Here is a 22818-nt window from a genome sequence, read left to right on the forward strand (position 1 = left end):
TCCTGCTTTCTGAGTTGCTCTCCTTCTCTCTCCGCCTCCCTCTCTTCCACTCTCTATTCTGGTCCGTCTCGCTCTATATTTAACATCTTTTCTGATGGATGGAGGCTGACTTCCACACGCACACAGGCAGTCAGGAGGAAACCAATGAAAGTTTAATAGAGAACAGGCTGCTTTCACTGTGCCATGCAGTATAACACAACACATGCACACAGCACTCTAACAGCAGATAATAATCAGCTGATGGTTCCATTAAAGCATTACACGGGTCACAGAAACACAATATTCTCCAGTAACCTGATTTTTCTTATTGTGAGCTGGATTTGTTTAGTGAAAGAAAGTGAAAGTGATTCAGTGTCAGACAGTTTTGTTGCTGTTGATGTGCTCATCAGACACCTCAGTGCTGTTGATGTCTGTGAAAGCAGAACTAACATAACACCACACATTGCTTGTATCACCATGTTGTTGGTTCTGCACACAAATACAACGTCTCTGCATCCAGGTCAGACTTTAAGTTAGAAAATAGGTCACTTCTGAGCCAGCATAACATATGCCTGAGCTCTCCTTAGAGTTTGTGCAATACAGAAAAAGTTTCTAACATCTACTGGTCCGTCTTTGTGCCTTTGGTCAGCAAGTTGTACCTTTACCAACCAAATAGTTTGATTATAATTGAAATCTATTTTGCAAGAGCTGAGACAAAAATTGAACAAAATAACAAATAATACAGTCAAGTCTTGTAGAAATCATAGATCACAAAACAGATTTTTTTCAATCTTTTTGGAAAATAAGTGTCTCTTGAAGACATCCTGTGAAGTTTTCCACCACGAGCAGCACCATGGGGCAGTGTTTTTACAAGCCTTGTTTGTGTTGTGTGCACACATAATGTCGATTGACAGGTGTTAGGGGTGAGCTAAAACAATAAAAGAATCACCAAGGCTGTATTGGACTGAGAAAGTGAGAGCAAAATGTGCAAGTGCTCATTTCAATTGCAAAATGTATACATTTTTATATATTCACTGAACTGTAATTACACTTCTGTCTGTTCTTCTGTGTCTGTCTTTCTCCTGCAGAGTAATGATGTGGAGGGCAGTGCCTGGAACTGGATGTATTACATCCCCCTCATAATCATTGGCTCGTTCTTCATGCTCAACCTGGTGCTGGGTGTACTCTCAGGGTATGGTCCTTTGTGTGTGTGTCTGTCACATAATTCAAATTTCTACCTTTTTTATTTATAAGACTAAGCAGTCCTGTGTACTCCTTGGATAACCTATATTTTATCTTTTGTTTTATCAAAATGAGCAAATAAAATGACGAATGTCCCCACAGTGAATTTGCCAAAGAGAGAGAGCGAGTGGAGAACAGGAGCGAGTTCCTCAAGCTGAGGCGACAGCAGCAGATTGAGAGAGAGCTCAACGGATACCTGGAGTGGATCTGCAAAGCAGGTCAGTGCACACTGTCAAACACACTCCGACACACACTGCTCAAGTGCCTGTTCAGACATACTCAACCAAATCCTGACACAGTGTGCTAACATATTATTTTCTTTAATTCGTACAGAGGAGGTGATTCTGGCTGAGGAAGATGCCACAGGAAACTTTGATGGTAATGGACCTTCTAAATACTGAGTATTAACAGTAACAGTTTTTGTCACGAGACAACATTAGATTTGTTTCATTATACAAAGACTTATTTCCTTTCTTCCACTTTTCTAAATAGAGAATAAATAAGGATAGTAGAAACTGTAGCAGCAGTAGAAAAATACTTGATCATTACATACCACAATATATGAGCACAGGTCTAAACACAAAATTCTTGTGGGCAGATTTGGTACACGTTGTAGCAGTGTGTTTAACAGTGCTAAGGATTTTCAGATTCGCTCAGTTAAATGTGTAAATGTGAGGTTTAGCACAATACAACTGCAAGTGACAGACTGCGTGGGAAGGGTGAGACGGTAACGTTTGAGAGATGGACAGATGCAGAAACAGTCTTTTTTTTTTTTCTCATGCCAGGTGCGAGGCGAAGGCCAACCATCAAAACCAAAAACAACAAGACAGAGCTGCTGAACCCTGAGGAAGGAGAGGACAACATGGGAGATGCAGTAGGTAAGAAAAACAGAGCGATGGAGAAATGTGAGGGTGGAAACTGTTTTTTAGCAGACACACTGTTACTAGTGTGTTTAGCTTGCTTCTTCTATACAGGTAAGTTTTCCATTCTATTTGTACAGTAAATTTGTAACTTATTACTTGTTAAATAGTTAATTATTTCATTGCAGGTTGCACAAAAGCTGGTCTTTGAGTAGCTTCTGTCAGACTAATTGACCAGCATTTCATTAAACAGTCCAGTCTGCAAATAAACAGAACTCATGGCCCCCTCCCTGCCTCCTAGGTTTTGCCCGCTCCAGTATAAAGAGCGGTAAGGAAGGCTCCAATTACAGTAAGAAGGAGCGACGGATGCGATTCTTCATCCGCAAGATAGTGAAGACGCAGGCTTTCTATTGGACGGTCCTTTGCCTGGTGGGTCTTAACACCATCTGTGTGGCTGCAGTGCACTACAACCAGCCGGAGCTCCTCTCTGACTTCCTCTGTGAGTGAACACACACACACACACACACAAGTACTCAGAATACACGAGTCCGTATCATGACGAACATTCTGTGCACCATACAACTAGATATGTACTACACCATACTCTCAACCACAGGAGGAACTTTTCCCTGGCACCCTCTGAGAAACCCAGGGACCTTACCGTCTTTTCTGCCACAGGAACCTTGCTCCAATTTTGGTTTCTGGGTCGTAGTTATTATTAATTTCAGACTGTAAAAAAGTGCTTTTGTTACTAGTATCTACTGATAAATATGACAGTTTAAATGCATGTTATCAATATTACTCAATACTTTATTTCATAATTCTTTCAGTGTGGCTGACAGACGCCTAAGTGCACATGTAACTGTGCATGTTACAACACCATTTGTATTTGGTTCATGTGGAATCACGCTGATTTGCATGTGAATTTGGTAATTGCATATAATAATAATATGTTTTCAAGAGCAGGGAGGAAGTCCTGAAAGCATTGTACCGTACATACGTGACATCATCAGTGTCGTGAAATATTGTCTCCTTTAATTACTTCAGTTGACTATTGAACTGAAGTCGTGCACAGCGTCACTCTGCTCGATATTTGAGGACAATTGTGATGATAATCATACTGATAGGATACCAAATTCACCACCAACACCACCAACATCTGAGGCCCCCTGTACCATATTTCACAGGTCTTTTAATCACCACTGCTGTCCACACACCTCGCCCCACAGCTGAATCATCTTTTTACACTTCAAATCTACAGTTTCTTCCTACACATGCAAACAAGGCATTTAGGATTTTACTCCTTTAAATAGCAGAAGCCTTTCCAAATGTTTCGTAGTCCATCATCAACTCCTGGAACATACTGTAGTATCTCTTACATCTTATACAATAGTTATACAGTACATATCGTGCCTAGATCGGTAAAAGAAAATGTTCTTTTTTTATAGTGATAACTGGTGAAGGTAGATTTAAAGGACAACCCTGGTATTTTTGAACCTCCCATATTTTGGGTGTAAATTATTAATAGGGACAAAAATACTAATCTCTGCAGTGGTATTTTAGCAGCTCCCTTATGCTGCAAGGTAAAATTGCTGTTTTTGTCAATATAACTCTGGTAGCAATATATAGCAATGTTTCTGGTTGATCAAAAAGGATCTTACTCTTTAATAAATATTCTGTCTGTAGGAATCCCATCTATAAGGTTGTCAGACATTTATAACAACAATCTGAGCCTGTCAGTGGCAGAAACAAACACTTTAGTGGATGTACTTTGTCATGGACAATTGCCCGTTGCAGTACATGGCAGCAGCTGTTTGTGATGGCCGGATACACCATTCTTCTTCAATACTGCACAGATTCCAAAGATTTTTCTTCCTATCAGTCATTTACACCCAAAAACATGTTAAAAATATCAGAGTATCCTTTAACGTGATCACTGGGAAGAAAGGAAGGTTTCAAGACATCAATATCATACCCACTGTATGTTTATGGTTGTCCTTGATTAATAATAAAATCCTGAGAATTCAGGAGTGAAAAGAGAGTTGTAACTGCTTGTTGAGTTCAAGTCAACCCACATTATTTCATTCTTTCTTTTAGTACTAGACACAGACTTGCTGCTGTTGACATGACCATACACACACACAGTTACTCACACACTCAAAGACACACAGAGCCCTTGGTAGAGTCAGCTTGTTGTCCCTGGCCGATGTCCAGTGTCATTAGCATACGAAGCTGTAGCTGCTGATGAAGTCCATTCATCACCAGAGTGTCATACACTGCTGGGCTCACACCACTATCAGCTTCCACTCATTTGACTCTCTCACTCTCTTTTTTCCCCTTCTTCTCTTTTGTTTTTCCTCGCCTTCTCTCCTCCCTCACTTTCTCTGTCTTTTTATCTGATTTTATTCTTCTCCTCTCTCCTTTCATTTTCCCCTTCCTCTCTCTATACGTTTATTCCCCTTTCCACTCTTGTGCCTTTATTCGTCTTCTTTCTTCCCAAATCCCACCTCTGTGATTCATCCTTGCCTTCTTTTCCCATAATCCCATTCTCTCTCCCTCACTCCTTTCCTTCCTTTCCTTCCTCTTTGTCCTTGCTCCCTCCAGTCTATGCAGAGTTTATCTTCCTCGGTTTGTTCATGTTTGAGATGCTGATCAAGATGTATGGTCTGGGCATCCAGCCCTACTTCCACTCCTCATTCAACTGCTTTGACTGTGTGGTGAGTGCACACAAACACTCACTCACACACACACACACACACACACACACACTGAATAACAAAGTGTAAAAAAACAAATCCAGTTCATAACTCTCAGATTTTGATGACAAATCCACACTAGACAGATTTGAGAAATAGATTTTCCTCATGTTGCCCTGCGACAAAGACGCAGAACAGATTCTGCATCATGCTTGCCACCACTAAATGTGCAGTAACTGTGCATTCATTTGTCATGCTGACATTGTTGCAGAGGCTTACTGGCAGGTTACTTCATGTTATTTGCTGACGTACCATACAGCACATGGTAGAGTGACTCCTGTGTTCAGGCAGGTAGCAGCAGGTTGAGCCAGAGACTGAGAGTGCATCAGTGTAGTGGTTGGCAGTTACAAAGTGTTGATTTTTGTAAATTTCTAATTAAATTAAATTAATTTAATTTTTGCCAATTTGGTGTTGGATTAAGATTATTGATTTTTCATCAGAAATTAACAGGTCCATAACGATTTCAAAGTTGACGGCTGCTGTCCCTTCTGAAGCATCAGTTCTTACTGTCAAACTTGTAGAGACATGGAAATCTGAAGTGCCTGTAAATAGAGCTGGGTTCAGATCACTGGGTCTATATGTGGAGTTCATTAGCTTGTTTGTCTAATATTTGATAGTAAATTATCTAATATCTATGTGGCATTTTTGATTTGATGAGGCAATTGTATACTGGATTCAGATTTGATAAAATTCAAATCAAATCAAACTCCAAGTTTTTAGAAACATCACAACAGAGATCTCACTGGAAACAAAAAGTAAATTAAAATAATGAAGAGTTTTAAAAAGTTGTAGTGATTGATTAAATTAGCAATATTTCAGATGAATAATTGAACATATGGCAGATATTATTTCAGATGTCATTCTTAAAATAGTAAATGACTGGATCAAGACATGGTTTGGACACTTATTTACTCCAGGCCCAGATTTTATAGCTGTTTATTTTAGAAGTCATATGGTTATTAACACCCTGAATGTACTTAACAGGATATGACAAATGCATTTGTATGTGTGTGTGCGTGTGTGTGCAGGTTATTGTGGGCAGTATCTTCGAGGTGGTGTGGGCCACCATCAAACCAGGGCACGTCCTTTGGGATCAGTGTGTTACGAGCTCTGCGACTGCTCCGCATCTTCAAAGTCACCAAGTAAAGTCTCATTCTTACTCTTTAGCACACACACTTGTACACATGTATATGCATGATGCATTTCCATCAGCTCACTCATGCACAAATGAAGCAGTGATGATTTAGTGAGGATCATGAGCTCCAACTGAAGTTGTTGTTTTGATTTGAAACAGATTTTGGTGTTTTAATTTGTAAATCTTTTCACTGTTGTAACATCTAAAGCGTTTAGAGGTTTTGGCTCTTTGACACTTGTTTGACGCTCTCTTCAGGAGAGATTTTAATTGGATTTGGCTCACACTCATTGTGTTGTTTGTGTCCCTGCTCGTCACGACGCCGCTCATTTGGACAGATCTCACTTGATCTTGAGGCTTTGTTTTCTCAGTGGGGAAACCTGGTGCTAAAATAAAGAAATAAAACTATGACTTTGGGGTGATTGCCACCAGGGTTGAAGACTCAAGACTACCTCACAAAATTATTTTTATGATTAAAGATTTGCTAGTTTTTAGTAGTCCAATGCAGCGAACATCTTGAAAATCTCTGGGGGTTTTTGTCAAACAAGGAAAAATCGAACCAAAATAGTGTATAATGATTATTGTGAGATTACATTTGCAGCTCATGCTCTGTCCCTGTACTCAGTGTCTCTACAGTATGTGGTTAGAGGTTTAATTCTTACTTAATCCTTTAAATTCTTTATTCCCCTCCTCTGTTGCTCCTGCCCTCTCTCATGCCTACCTTCTATTTTTTTTTTTTTATGTCCTACTTTTGCCGTTCTTTCATTAACCTTCCTCCTCCTCCTCCTCAGGTACTGGGCTCCTCTTCGAAACCTGGTGGTTTCTCTGCTAAACTCCATGAAGTCCATTGTCAGTTTGCTGTTCCTCCTCTTCCTCTTCATCGTGGTCTTTGCCTTGTTGGGGATGCAGCTGTTTGGAGGACAGTCAGTATCAGCACAAACTTAAAAACAAGCTCAGTTTCTCTGCATCAGATTTTAGGTGTCTATATACCATAATGGTATTTCACTTTTTTCTTTTTTTTCCTTTCTCAGATTCAACTTTGAAACTGGAACTCCGCCTACAAACTTTGACACTTTTGCCGCAGCAATCATGACAGTATTTCAGGTGAGAGAGAAATATTTACAAATCTGTTTATGGTTCTATACAAAGAGAAGAACTGACTTATTGACTTAACTTTGGAGTTGCTGCATTTTCCAAACATGACTGTAAGAACACTCACACACACTCATGTATAGTTTCAGCTTGGCCAAAGTGAGAGTGAAATTTAATGAGGGCCATTGTTGTCATGTCATCAGTTTGTCAGATGACTTGTTCAGTTCTGACTGCAGTCTCTGTGTTTCTCTGTTCTCTGTACCCACTTAGAGAGATGGCTTTTGTTAAGAGCCATTTGTGTTGCTTTATTGTCTCTGAGTGACTCAGAGACCAGCTGTGTTTGTCTAGTATCTGTATGTACAGTATATTGTATTTGTATTAAATCACACAGTGGAAACCAACATCTGTTCACACATTATGGGGGGGGGGGGGGGGGGGGGTCATGTGGGGACAAACTGTTCCCATAAGGTTTACTATGAAATTTTAGTGATTAAACTTGGACCAAGTGGTCAACACGTTATCTTAAGCATTTTACAGTAAATTTATGGCATATATTTGCTATGCCAGTTAAAGATTATTCAGAAGGTCCTGAAAGAGTACATCAGCTTAATTTGAACTGATTTTACATTGGCAAAGTTGGTTTAGCGCAACTTAAGGTAAACACAGTCCTCTTGGGGTTGATGAATGTGTGGTCTTTTAATTAAAATTTTGAAATTAACCTATGTTCATCAATCAGTATGAATCAATCCTTGACATTTTCTCCCTCTCTCTGAAGATCCTGACAGGAGAGGACTGGAACATGGTGATGTACGATGGCATTGAGTCCCAGGGAGGAGTGAACGACAAAGGGATGGTTTTCTCCATCTTCTTCATTGTCCTCACGCTCTTCGGCAACTGTATCCTGCCTGCACACTTACATATACTTACACACAATGTTTTTCTCAGTTGTTTCTCATACTGTAGCGTGATCTCAGTCTGCCAGCACAGCAGTGTTGATAATAAGATAACTCCTCCTGTTTTCTGTTACTTTCCCACATCTGCAGTTCATCCACTGTATTTATTTCTTCTCCACACTGCCCTCTGACTGTCCTTTCATCTTGCATTTCTCCTTAACTTCTGCCACCACAGACACTCTGCTCAACGTCTTCTTGGCCATCGCTGTTGACAATCTGGCCAACGCACAGGAGCTCACCAAGGTACAGGATCAAACCAGAAAAATATATTCTCCCTCTTATTTTAAGTAAAATAAATAAAATGTAAATATATTGTGATGTTTGAAAAGATACCTCTGGGGCTATTAATAACAAACAATGACCTTTTGTTTTGACCTATAATTGTAGACCTAATTTTAATCTGTAAATGTTGAAAATATGAGGAAATTAGATCATGATTATGTTTTGCCATAACCTGCAGTTTTTGATTAAACCCAACCAGGCTAGATATCACCTGGAATTTATTCTTGGTGGCTTTTTTTTAATGTATTTATTTTTGTCAGTGTATTAAAACGTGTGACATGAAGACCCAAGATCAAGTGAAAAAGATTATTCTCTTCTTCTCCAATAGGATGAGGAGGAACAAGAGGAAGCAGCCAATCAGAAGACAGCACTGCAGAAGGCTAAGGAGGTGGCAGAAGTCAGCCCGCTGTCAGCAGCCAACCTGTCTATTGCTGCGTTAGTGCACACACACACACACACACATACACACACACAGAGACTGAAATAAACACATGCACTTAGTGCACACATTTTGTACATGTACACAAAATCACCCCAACATACACATGTACTTACTGACTATATTTGTGAGGACAGTCATTGACATAATGCATTTCATAACCCGTTACTTTAATCCTAAGATAAACCTAAGTCTGACCTCAACCTTCAAACAGCCCTTTGAAGGTGTGTGAGAGAGGGAGGAGCTGCCAAAATGTTTTCTCTTCGTCTAAAAATTCAAACCGGTCCTCACAAAGATAGAAAGTACACACACCCACACTTCTGCACAAAAATCTCTATTACTCACTCTTTTTTGTGAAACTGCACATACACACAGAAAACACAGTTACTCTCTCAATCTGCCTTTCCCAGCATTTATGATTGGCAGGCATTCATGTACACGTGATGCACACACACACACACACTCACACACAAACACACACAATCACACTCTCCCCATTCTCGTCCTCTAAAACATGATTAAGCGATTGTTCTGAGAGTGAAAGGAACAGATTCAGGGCTTTGTGAAGTGAAAAAGAGCGAGAGGCGGACAGTCTGTAAAATCTGCTCCTGGCAGCAGAAACGCTGACAATAGGACACATCAAAACGATGCTCAAAAAAACCCGCTGCTCCTTTAGAAGTCACCGGACTCTTCAGTCGCTGTGGCGAGCTGAGCCTTTGATGGCTAGATTAGAAGCTGGTGGTTTTTGCCACAGTGACGCTTGTCAATTTCAATATATAGGTTATGGAATCTAAACAGTGAGCCTCCTTTCAGAACACAGCATGGATGAATGAACATGCAGCATAGGACGTGGATTTTACATTTAGCTTTTACTGTATGTTTCACGTGTTTTTGATAAAAAGCAGAAAGAGGAGTAACCACCATGGCAACCAGATGATTCAACTGTTGAGTGACTTTTAAAGTTCAATAAAGTCTATCTTTGGACCCCAAATGTAGAAGTCACGACACAGACATTTCTACTTAATATGATCTCACATTGAAATTGCAGATTTCTTATACGTTTATCACATTTATTGTTTTCTTATTTCTACTGGATAAACTGTTACTACTTACTGTTGCTGCTAGGGAATCTTACAGTTTCATCCTAAAATCTCTAATTGTTCTGTCCTTTTCCTGTCTCACCATCATTCATCCCCTATATGACCCTCTTATTCATCACCATACCCCACTTTTCTTTATCTCTCCATCTCTGCTTTTCCTTCCTGTATCTCCCACCCTTGCTTTCATCTGCCTAACTCTGCTCTTCAAACCCCGCTCCCTCCCTTTTCCCCCCCTTCTTTCCTCTCTCCTCCTCCCACTCACCCCATCCCAACCTCCTCTAACAGTAAGGAGCAGCAGAAGAATCACACCAAGGGTAACAAGTCAGTGTGGGAGCAGAGAACGAGCGAGATTCGCAGACAGAACCTGATGACGAGCCGTGAGGCGCTCTACAATGAGCTAGAGCAGGATGACTGGAAGGTGGGAGGGGAGGGAGAGGAGGTGAGGACCCCCCCCCCCCTAAAAAAAGACACACATATACACATATATATGCAGTCTACTCCTGATATATATGGTGAATATTTGTTGTAATGTGTTTAGAGTGATATGACACTTAAAGGGACATTATCACCCATGTTTTGTAGCTTAGGCCAAAAATAAACAACTCTTGAACAACTCTTGGATGTCAATTGACAAAGCTTTGGAATTTAAAAAGAAGTGACTAGATGCTTAGTTTGGCATCAAGTATAAAAGGATTTATGACAAACATTTAACAGACATTTTGTGTCCAGTGACACCAAAAATCCCCTAAACACAGGGTCCCAAAAATATACAGTATATCACCATGCTATCACATCAACAAGGTTCCAACATTTCAAGAACAAAGTGGACCTGATGTTTTTGCCAGTTGTTCTCCAAGAGCTGACGTTGATGCAAAGTTATAGGAAATCATTTCTCTGGTTTTCCAAAAGTTTGAAAGACAGTGATTTACCAAAATCTTTGTCCCAGTGTAAGAAGATGTGTAAGAGGTGAACTTGAAAGTCTTTTGGAAAAATAAAATATTCATATAAACATCAATTTAGGATCAATAAAATTTGAAATTGATCCTCATTAATGGCATCAACAGTGAACAGTGTCTTTGTGAATGTGGCAGGTAACCAGTTTGTTTGTTTGGCATTTCTCAGTTTTTTTATAAACGGTCGCCCGTCATGTTACCAGTGTTTTCCTTATAGTTGTGAAACTATAAGCAAAAAAAAGAGTGAAAGAGTGATTTCACATCAGCTGGAAATCCTGTGTTTCTATTGTAGAGGTGTACTCCAGGATGTTAGCGCTGTGATAGCTGTTTACAGATGAAGAGCACATGTCTGACCATACCTAACCACGTCCACGAGAGATGCTGGTGTGGACAGAAATGAAACAGACTTGAAAGATTTAACTACTAAGGGCTGTTGAACACTGCTTTTCAGTCTGATGTGAAGTTACTTTTTAATTACATTGCATTTTTGCCCATCTGCATGCAGCCTGCAGTGATCTACAGTGACACACTGGACTAACACGAGGGTCTGACCTGCTTTTTAACCACCGTGTAGTCTGGGTCATGCTACAGATCTTTTGATTCCAGGGTGTAATGTCCCTTTAAGCCTGTGAAAGAGTGTTATTATTGCACTAGCCACTGCTATATGGGACGGCTTGAAGCTGTGTGCTTGGGAGCAATGCATTTTAAAGTGGGGCATGCAGAGAAATCCAGAGCTGTACCCAAAGAAGGAAGCAGACTCAAAACTGGAACGGGGCGAAGTGTAACGCACTTCAAAAAAGACCTGAAAAAGATGATGATCAGGAGTCGACTGGATATGGCTCGGCAAACTGTATATTCACAGCAGGAGCTGTTTTACCATTTTGTGGTTCTGGAAATACTCATGACAATTTTACTTTTAAATTGTTAATGTGGAGCCAAAAATGTTGGACTGTTTGCCGAACTGTGTATATCTGTGGCTCAGGGGAGGGAACAGGGACAGGGAGATTATGCAAGTGCTGCAAACTCTCTTGGTAAACTGGGATGTAAGTCAGGTATGAACCGCCTTAACGCAGGTTAAGGTTGGTCTGGACTGCATCTGAGGTGCCAGCTTTGCAACAAACTGCTTCTGCAACCAAAAATCCATGCAAATGCAACTGTGATGTATTCTGCTGGGTGAGCATTTGCTTCTTGAAAACTGTTACAACCCAACAGTTTCAAACATGCATGGATGTCAGTGAGGAAACGAGAGGTATTTCCTTCATTGTTGACTGTACATTCTAGGGTTCATTTGTGTTTCTGATAAATATTCCTGCCAAAATTAAACTACCAAATCATTGGTTCCTTAACAATTTAAGAGTTCCAATAACTTTTGATTTCAACTTAATGAAAGCTGTAAACATAACATTTCTGCATGGCTGGCTACCACGAGTGCTAAGCAAGAAAATGTGTTTTAAGTGATTTGGACGACCTAACCCTTTGAGATGTTCTATATCCAAGATTGTAACAGCACCCACTGCTACTCACTCAGGTGTCCTACCCACGGAAAGGACGTGGTGACATGAAGACCCACTTGGACCGGCCACTCGTGGTCAATCCACAAGACAACCGCAACAACAACACCAATAAGACCCAACCTGGTGAGCTGCCTCTGGACCAGGAGTACCGGCACCAAGACATTGACCACTACCGCCGAGCCGCCCACTACTACCACTACCACCATCATCACCATCAGAAAAGCATTGGGCCAGACAGTGGAGAGACAGGCCAGCCAACAGAGACCCGGGTGGAGCACGGATTCAGCTGCACCTCTCTGGGAAATGTGGAGGGCAGCGTGGAGGGCCAGCAGGTGGAGGAGAGGCACAGTCACAGGAGTCACCGAGGCCACCGGCACCGGAACAGGGAGGGCCGGGAGGCTCGCAGTGTATCACCACACCATAGTGAAGGGGGAGAGGGGCACAGTGAGCACAGGAGGTCCAGGCAGCACCGCAGGGCAGCCAGGGAGGGGGAGGAGGGCAGAAGACACAGATCAAGGGGGACAGAAGGAGAGGGTGAGAAAGGCGAGGAAGGGGAAGGACGGAAGACAAGACGGCATCGTCACGGCAATCAGGAAAGGAGCAGAGGACATCGCACCAGAAAGTGAGTGAAGGAAGGGTTTATTTTCGCCATTCGAACGTCTCAAATTACTACCTGACAAGCATTAATGGCCAGTTAAGTTTGTCTTTGTCTAAGAAATCAGAAAGCCACCTGACACTCTGGCCAAACTTTCTCAGATAATGAGCCCTGAGTGGCTTTCTGGTAGCTGTACACACACTGGTAGCATCTAAACTTGTGCAGGAATCAGACTCCACAAAATGTATGTCACTACGTACTGTATGGTGTATGTCAGATTGGATGATCATGGCTTCTGAAATTCCTGCAGTGACTTGAGCAGGAGAGGCCGAGTGTCCTGATGAGGAATGTCAGCCATCATTGTGTCCAAAATGTCAAGGAGCACATCATAGATGTTGTCAAAATAGATAAGAGACAGAAAAAATCTGACATGTTGTTCTTTCTGTTTGGTTAGGACCCAGTTAGACAGTCTCGCTTCATTTTACCAGATGCTCCACATCAGGTGGATCTGGCCATTTTCAAACCATAACTCTGTTGTCAGATAACCAGCATTACTTTTCTGTGTTTTAGATTCCCCTGGTTGTAAGATCCTGTGTATCTATCTGTGTGCACTAATTAATAGTTTAACTGTGTGTTCTGTATGTGTTGGTACTAACAGTACAGGAGACAGTGCACATTTCATGACATATGGTGCTACATCTGGTGTTTTCGATTAGATGCACCTTCCATCACCTAATTCTTTCCATCCTCATCCTTGTTCCGTCCTCCTCTCTTTCCCCTGATTCCTCCTTTCTTTCCTTGTCTGTTGCCCTCCTCCTCTGTCAGGGAGCACCACAGCACCGGTCCCAGTCTCTCCACCACACGACCCATACAGCAGTACAACGAGGACCTGGACAACTTCCGCAACAACAGCAAGCTGGCCAGTGCCCATGAGCATCCTTACACCCTCCCACCTGATCATCCTGACCACCCAGACCATGTCAACAACCTGCTGAACTGCCGTGACGCAGACACCCACACCCTGCTCCACAGCATGGACAGCCTGATCCTGACCAGCATGGCCAAACCCGAGTATACGACCATAGACATGCCCCCTGTCTACCCCTACCCCTCCACCAACGCCATCCTGCAAGGTGAGCATCTGAGGGGATCCATCACCAAGGGTATAAGTAGGTACAAAGACTGTGAAGGTGGCTGGATGAGATTAAGACCCTGTCCCAATAAAAAAGTGGTTAAAAAAATGCAAAACAAACATATGCAGTTGTCATTGCTGAGGTAGAAAACCCTTTGAATTTGGTCTTATAATTCCAGTACAAATTGTAGGTGACTTAACAGTTCAGTACAGTTCTCTCTGCCTTCATTTTAAAAGAATACTCAAGCAATTTAGTATTGCATTTCCATAAAACGTGGGGGCGTAATAAGATACTTTTTTAAATGGTCAAAGTTGATAGCAGCAGAGGCAAAGATATCCTGACTTACTGTGCCTGGCTTCACTGCATTCAGTAGTCTCATCTTTGTCTAGACCCTCCCTGAGTGGTAAATGTCCATGTCTTTCTTAATCCATGCCCTCAGTTTGTAAGGCAGGCTTTCCATTAAAAATGTGTCGTCTTCAAGAATAAGCTGAGATACATGGATAATGTCACCTGAGTAATTTTCTCACTCAACAAAGCTACATGAAGGCTACAGAGGACATTATAGAGCTGTTTTCATATACTCCCTATGAACGGTCAATTAAATTTGACATGAAATTAGTGGTGTGTCGCTTTTACAAACATTGCCTTGCTGGCTAACACTGGTATAAATCCAGCGTCACTCAGTTCTGTTCTTGGAACAATGCTGGCGGATATGTTTCATGTGTTTGTCTTGCTCTGGTGAAGCTGACCTCCTTCTGTCTGTCTGTCTGTCCATTCCTCTTCCTCCTTGTTTTTGTTCTGTGTTTTGCTCAGTGAACAAGAACGCCAACACAGACCAGAAGAAGAGCGAGGAGAAAAAGGAGGAGGAGGATGAGGGTGGAGATGAAGATGGCCCCAAACCAATGCCTCCCTACAGCTCCTGCTTCATAATGTCCACCACCAACCCGTAAGTATTTGAGAGTATGTGTGTGTTTGTAAAACGTTGGTCAAACACTGTCATAAAACATTGTAATATGTCCTTATTGGGGATGTAGAGAAGTTGAATTTGAGAATTTTTCTCTCTTGGCCAAGAAATGTTTAAACAGTTTGTTTTGTGTGCTTTTTTGTGTCAACATGTTCATGTGTCTGTGTTTGCGCAGGTTTCGGAAGTGCTGTCACTACATCCTGACTCTGAAGTATTTTGAGTTCAGCATCCTGTCTGTCATTGCTATGAGCAGCATTGCCCTCGCTGCAGAGGACCCCGTCTGGCCTGACTCACCACGAAACAATGTGAGACATTACTGTGTGTGTGTGTGTGTTGGTGTCTTTGTCTGCCTGCGAGTGTGTGCTCTTCATAACGTTTGAAAACAGAATGCCACCCAAGGACATAGAGAATCTTCCAAAGTGAGGGCATTTTGACCAACTTTAACTGGTGGAGATGTTGTTTTAGCATCAGGCTTTGACCTTAATATTTAAATTAGGTTAGGATCATGTTAGTGAAGGGGTAAAGGCAGAGTTTTTTTAAATCTTGCACCAGTGTTTTATGCATAGATAATTTTTTAACACATACAACATTTTTAAAGGAACTATATATAACTGATGTTGCTACATATCCAATGTTAGCATCAACTGCTGTTTAGAAGAAACACTGAGAGCCTCATTTCTGTACTCGCCAAGATCTATCTCCAGTGGTGGAAAGCAGCACCAATGTTCTGCTTCTGGCTCTATCCCTTTTTTCTGCTACTGAATTTGCATGCTAATCAGCTAGCCCTGGGCCCACTGGCCCATCGTGGAGCTAGCTTGTTAGCTCGATAGTGACTCACCGTAGAGTCTAGGCTACCCTGAAGAAGTAGCACTGCTCCGAGGTGCAAACGCAACGATGGCTGAACCTCTTGGCAAGCGAGTCTCATCACCCCCGCTCCCGGGCAAGAGACCACAAGTGGCGTCAGAGACAACTTACAAATTGTCCCTTTAAGAGAACATGATTTTCACAGTGTTTTTAAAATAGCGTCACAGATGGTATCATTTTGTAGTTCTTACACTTCATTTTGGATCATATCTGAACTCCAGTTGCTTTGGATCAGCTTGTGCAAGAAAAACGTTGTAGAAAAGATGTAAATGCAACAACTGAGGACAAACTGCTTTCCATTGATGTCCAGAGTCAGACAAACTTCAGCAGGCTCTGCATCAGCACAGCAGTCAGCAATCAAAAGACTGATATATAGTAATTTGAATGTAGCTAGGAGGTAGAAAATGTGGGCGTGACTCAGAAGAAAATTTAAAGTGATTCAGAAAATAAAAAAAGAAAATGGTGAATCAATTATCACTTTATTCTAACATTTATCTGATCTTGAATAAATGTTGAAAAAAGACACAGAGAATGGAAATTGGGTATGACAAATACATTTGATAAAATGGCAGTCTGAAAATAGAAAATGGAAACAGGATTAAGATTAGAATTAGGATTAGGGGTGGTTGGTGTTTGAATGTTTTTCTCTTTTTTTCTGTCTTTGTTAATCTCTCCAGCTTTGTTTCCCATTGATTCATCTTTCTGCTTCTCTCTCTGCTGTGATAATTATATCTCACTGTGTTGTGTTGCTCTGCAGGTGCTGCGTTATTTTGACTACGTTTTCACAGGCGTCTTCACGTTTGAAATGTTGATCAAGGTAACAAAGTATCACTGTGTGGGTGTGTGTTTGAGTCCGGACTGTTTTTTTAACACTGTTGTTTTGGTGTGATTGTATGATTGCGTGTCTTTTTGTGGTCTGTGCCCTTGTGTGTGTATGTGTGTGTTTGGGTTATTATACTGTTTGTGTGCATGTGTGTGTGTGAGTGTGTGTGTCTGTATGTATATGTATGATGGACTGAGCATGCTCCATGTTTTCCAGATGGTGGTGCTGGGCTTGTTTCTCCACCAGGGCTCCTACTTCCGCGACTTGTGGAACATTCTGGACTTTATAGTGGTTAGTGGTGCTCTGGTGGCCTTCGCCTTCACGTAAGTTCCCCCCCACCCTCTCACCCTCCTCTTCATCATCTCCACCACCCCAAATCACATATACACACACACGCACACACACACACACATTCCACCATCCACAGAAAGACCCTCGTCACCCAGCCTTGTGCGTCCGATACAACAGGCACTGCTGATCTTTCTCTGCTATCCTCAGCCTGCTGTACTTCAGAAATCATCACTTCCTGTTGCCGTCTTTCTTCTTTGTTTTTGTCTTCCTCTCTGTCTCTTTCTGTCTCTCCTTTAATCTGTCTTTTTTCTTATATCGCTTCCCCTTTTCCCTTGTTCTTCTCTGTCTTTCTTCCTCTCCATTTTCTCTCTCTCTGCTCTAGTCTTGCCTTGTTCTTTTCTTTGTTTATTGTTTCTTGTCATTGTCTCTTTATCTCCCTCCAGCAGTCTACCCTATCACCATCTCCATCTCTAGTTCCTTCCTCATTGGTCATAATCACGTGGCATCACATCAGCAGGTCTTTCTCTACGTTTCATCACCACTTCATCTGGACAACCACCTGAGATCCTAAACTAAAACCTAACCCTGATATTCCTCACCTGTATGATCCTCACCATCTCTGACCTACACTCTAAAAACTAAAATGGCTCCTCATAACATTTTGCTTCTTCTTGATGCCTACAATCTTTGTGGAACCTCAGAGAAGAACCCTGAGAAGTTCTTTGAGAACAATTACATCCACAGCCGTCTAACTAATTGGACAGTTCTTCTGTAGTGAGGGCCCCTAAAGTGCCAAAGGTGAAATTAGTTTTTAAAGTGTAGTTACACTGTCTCCACCCACCTCCACAAACCTCAAACCCTGCCTGAAACAATCACCTTAACAACTATCGCGAGCATCATTCCCCTTTACTGTCTGATATAAATTATGAAGCATCACCTGCTCCTTATCAACATTTTCTCCTCCCAATCTTCCTTGCTCCTGTCCCCTTCTGTCCCCTATTTGCTAATCCATGCCGCTCTGATATTTCCACCAACCAGGCCGTGAGTCATCCCTTCCTCTTTTCTTGCCTTTAAAGCCTCGACTTTTACCCCACCCACCCACAAACCTTTGCTTACCAACACCCACCCCACCCCCCAAAGTCCTCTACAGCTTTGGTCGCTGCTGACGCCTTCACCTCCCTCCAGATACCTTTACACCCACTCTCTCTCATGATAGCTCCTACTGCATATCTACTGTATTTTCCTACCTCATCCCCCTTACAGCCTCCTTAATCCTAACATACAGCGAGGAGAGCAAGAGAACAAGGGAACATTGAATCACTTTCATTGCGTTCGGTTCAGTCTCTCCAAACCACCTTAATTCTTTTTTTTACCTGGCTTGGTTCTCTGTTTTGGCTTCATTTTGTAAACCTGCTCCGCCTCTAAGCTGTCACGGTCAGCCCAGAGCACTCCTATCTTCTTAAAACCTGAGGATACTAAAGAAAGAGCACAGCTGAGGGTCTACAGCCATGCTATTGGCACAGTGAGGCTCTACTTAGGCACAGTAGTGCTTTGAGCTAAATGCTAACACGCTCACAGTATCAACAAGAGCATGCTAATGTTTGGCAGGTATGATTTAGTCTATGTTTACCTAGTTGCTAATTAGCACAAAAAACTCAAAGCACAGATGAAGGTGATTACAATTGCATTTGTTTTGCAGATATTTGGTCATAAAGCAAAATGACCGTCTGTTGATCTTATAGAAAAAGTTAAGGAGTCATCCAGTTATTACAGTTAATCCTGAATGGGACCGTGAATGTCTGGACCTAATTTCATGGCATCCATCCAATAGTTGTTCAGACATTTCACTTAAAAACGTTAACCTCATGATAGTGCCACAGTAAAAGTTAGGGGATCATCAAAGTCAGTGTGATACATCCCCTGGGGACCATGAATACCTTTATAGAATTTCATGGTAGTTTGTCCAACAGCTTATGAGGTGTTTTAGGCTGGACCACAGTGTTGGAGCATGGTAGGTTATAGAGAGACTGAAACATTATTCTCACCACATTGGACAGTTTATAACAGGACAAGTTGTTGCACATTCTTGCCTTGGATTTCTATGCTGTATGTTTGGAACAAGTGTCATCCATTGCCCTCTTGCTTGCTGGTGTCCCTACTCAACCCCACCCTATTCACACTTGTCTGAGTATGACCCCCATAGGTGGTAATTAATCCCTCTGCCCCTCCAAACTCCACCACAACCCTCCAACCCCATCATTAAAGCCAACATCCTACCGCCAACCAAACCGCACCCTTGCCTCCTCATTCTCCCCCGTCCTCCGGACGGGAGGTCCCGGACAGTCAGTCCGTGGGGGTGAGGGCGCCCCAGACACCTTTAACCCTTTAAGTGCCCAGGCTACCCGTTCGCCACAGGGAGGAACACCGCCAGGGCTCATCGCCTCGTTCCCCTGTCTCTCTCCTTTACCCACACACAAAAAAATACACACATACTCATCCGCCGTTCTGACCATGTTAAAGTACCCGGAGGCACAGGTATTTAACTCTCCTTCCTCTGCACGACCCGGGGAAGTCAGATTGAACGTGGGAGGGAAGGAGGCATGCTGGGGCAGGGTGTGGTGGGTGGAATGATTCGTTATCATGCTGAGGTAGTATATAGATTAATACATATGAATTAAATATGTATGATATATGCACCTGAGAGGGACGGAGCGTGCATTTGTGTGTGAGATTTAAAAAAATCAAGAGTGAGTGAGAAAGAAAGAAAATGCTTGTGTGTGCATCCTCCTCAGGTCTGTGGATGATCAGTGCATGTGTGCCTTGGTGGCTGCATGAACCTGAACACAACCTGTGATGCAGTAGACGGCATCACTAAGAACCATGTTAATGATGTTTGGAGTCAGTCCTAGGCAAAGAATGAGCTCCAGTTAAATATGTTCTATGAATATTCGCACTAGTAGCTACTGTCAAGGTGTGTTCAGATTGAATGCAAAGTAAATCTTAGAGGTGACGCCATTGTTGGAAAAGAAAGAAAATACATAAGTGACACAAATGGATGCAGATTTGCTGTAGGTTGCATGCACTAAGGCCAGGATGAAGCTTTGGTTTTATTTAAAGATTTTGTTGCTATCAGCAAATTTCATAAAGAGAACAAAACCAACAATGTGCAAGTCCATCTCTGAATACATTCTGAATACTGTCTGCAGAACTCAGTCCTCAGCCCATGTGTTTCTACTGAAGTAACTTTGCACCTGTTGTGGACTATTTTCAAATACAAATTACAACACTTCTCATGCGCATGTGAGCAGGATGGTGTATGTGGGATATAGGTTATACTCATTGCAATGAAGAAACGTGTCTCTTGGTGCAATTGAAGGTCAGTTATCAATTAATTGTTGGTTTTGGTCTTTTTGTGTGGAATTTGTTGACAATAAGAAAGATATAGAATAATGCAGCTTTATTTTTAACTATCTTTTAACAAAAAATGAAGTCATCTCAAAATAGTCTGACTAAACCATAGATAACCATCTGAAAATAATAATAATTTTTTTTAAAGATTATATTCAATCTGAGCTGCATGATCAGCGCACATGTTGCTAGCTAGTGACAAATCTATTAAGCAGCGCAATGAAGACAATTTGGAGGTATAAAAATTGTGAAATACCACCGTTGACTACTTCTTGTTTGTTACAGGCGCACCACAGCCAGGGCTGCTAATGGCTTCACTTTGCGTTTAAGCTGAACACACAGCACTTCTGTTTGTAAAAATATAAGTTGTAGTGCTGTTCTTAATGTCACTGTCACTGTCCATTCTCACTGCCAGCAACTGAAAGCCAGTGTTAGCAACAGCTAATGTGTGTTCTTGTTCATTGGAAAAGTTGCACCTATTTCATCACTTTATACTTCCTACATAAAAACGAGCTTGCTCACACAACCCAGTGGACACAGCAGTAATGTGGTTGCTAGCAATCTGAATGCACAGTGATATCAGGTAAATCAAGGAGCAAACAGGATGAGGAAGGTGCACATACAAGTGTTTAATAGCACAGTATACAGGAGACAGGTAGTCTCAGTCTGAAGTGAAATATTACTTTGGTTTAACTTTTCCCTCCTGTGATGAAGATGAAGCACAGCACATACAGTACATATCAGAAAAATGTTATTCAGAATGAATTCCCCTACATTTTGATAAATAATCTAACTTGAATATTATTATAATATGTTTTATATGCATGTACAGTAGATGTCCGATATTTTAGGCCTACTTGGTTTTCAAATGAAAAGCTCCAAATCAGCGCCAGTCACAGGATGATGTTAGACGGATATTTATTTTTTTCACAGTAAAAAAGTGAAAATGTTCCACCAAAGAGAAATATCACTTCAGCAAGCAACAAGAGGGAACTTATCAAATCTATTATGCCATCTGGCTGATAAGTTTGTTACAGCAAGTTGAAAATCACGCCACTGCTGCACCCTCCACAGCATGACTCCCCACTGAAAACAGGATTCCTCCTCCCTGCCTTCACTGATCTCCTTCTCCTCTCACCTTCTCTAAGGCTCTCTCCTCCCCTCCCTCGCCCTCTCACTTCTTTAATCGCCCTTTTCGTTCCCTTTTAAGGTGCTCTCATTGACCCCACCCCCACCTTCGCCCTCTTCTCTCCACCATCTATCCTCCTTTTTCTTCTTTGCTCCCACCATCTGCTCCAGGGCTGAGCTATACTACAGTTCTGCTTTAGGGGGGCGAAGGCTTCACGTACACCTGTGAAATTTCACTTTGACGCATGACATTGTTTAAAAGCAGGTACATCACAGAACCATTGTACGGAGGATTTTTAGCATGGTCAGAGTGCAATGGCTTCATGTTCTTTATGGGTTTTAAACAACAGTTGCGCTTCTGGCACCCTTCATCTTCCAAATAAATGCTGAATGAAACGTGGTCGTGACTGGGAACTGCATGCAGTCGCAGTACTCTGTGAGAATGCCTTTTCCTTCTATTGACGGTGTGTGTGTATGCGACAATACACACAAATCCTGGTTTCTTGAGTCTTACTCATGATGGATGTCCTGAGTGTATGTGCTCTAACATGTCAAGAAAACCTGGAACCGGCCACTTGTAAAGATTTAATGCCTCTTTCTTCCTCTGCACAGATGTGCATGCAGAAGAGCTTTGAAAAAATCCCACTAGATGATTACAGATCTAATGAGGGCAATTTGTGCTGTAGGCCTGGTCTAATTGATCATTATGGTGTGATAAGATAAGAATCGGTGTAAATGGATGCAGCAATCGAGTTTCCTCTCCCAACCGTGAAGGTAATTCTTCATAGAGCTGGTAGCACAGCAGGCCACAGCAGAAGACAGCCAGGAGAGAAGGAAGCTTTGCATATCCAGAGTCTCAGCCAGGAGCTAGATCTGCCTAAGTGCTCTCACCATACTGTAGATCTGAAGAGGTTACCCTAGAATATCGTCTGGATGTTTTTTTTTTTTTTTGGTTTGGTTTGTTTTAGACTGGTTTATAAGTGCAATTCTAATGGAATAAAAGATAAAAGGTGAATCCTCAAATGTTATAATACAGGGGGAAGGAATGAGGCACAATGCTCCATTCATAGCAAAAGTGTATTTATTTTATTTATATGTCAGCTGAATCACTTAACTCTGTCTTTTACCCATAATTTTCTATATCTAATAAATTAGCATATTAAGGTCATTAATGTGCTGTATTTGCTAACTTTGGCAATATAATCTATGTTAACCTAAACTAATCTGAAAATATATTTAAACCAGTTTAAAGGGTATGAGATATAAGCTGTATGAAAATATACAAAAGGCTAAATAAGCCAGTTTTACAA

At 41.7% G+C, this 22818-nt stretch overlaps 1 protein-coding gene across 1 annotated transcript in view; it reads left to right on the forward strand.

Moving 5' to 3' along the window:
* The window catches only part of cacna1ab (calcium channel, voltage-dependent, P/Q type, alpha 1A subunit, b), a 93780-nt gene that overhangs the window by 20485 nt on the left and 50477 nt on the right, over nucleotides 1-22818 (forward strand). Inside the window, 20 exon segments of the mRNA XM_051070399.1 lie at nucleotides 1068-1171; nucleotides 1324-1439; nucleotides 1555-1599; nucleotides 2007-2099; nucleotides 2383-2580; nucleotides 4686-4798; nucleotides 5866-5913; nucleotides 5915-5979; nucleotides 6761-6892; nucleotides 7001-7073; nucleotides 7837-7957; nucleotides 8190-8257; nucleotides 8625-8731; nucleotides 10121-10253; nucleotides 12317-12924; nucleotides 13723-14030; nucleotides 14844-14976; nucleotides 15170-15299; nucleotides 16616-16675; nucleotides 16898-17004. Coding sequence (XP_050926356.1) covers nucleotides 1068-1171; nucleotides 1324-1439; nucleotides 1555-1599; nucleotides 2007-2099; nucleotides 2383-2580; nucleotides 4686-4798; nucleotides 5866-5913; nucleotides 5915-5979; nucleotides 6761-6892; nucleotides 7001-7073; nucleotides 7837-7957; nucleotides 8190-8257; nucleotides 8625-8731; nucleotides 10121-10253; nucleotides 12317-12924; nucleotides 13723-14030; nucleotides 14844-14976; nucleotides 15170-15299; nucleotides 16616-16675; nucleotides 16898-17004 — 2762 coding nt within the window.

The sequence above is a fragment of the Lates calcarifer genome, linkage group LG5 (assembly GCF_001640805.2).
Source record: "Lates calcarifer isolate ASB-BC8 linkage group LG5, TLL_Latcal_v3, whole genome shotgun sequence".
Taxonomy (NCBI): Eukaryota; Metazoa; Chordata; class Actinopteri; family Centropomidae; genus Lates; species Lates calcarifer.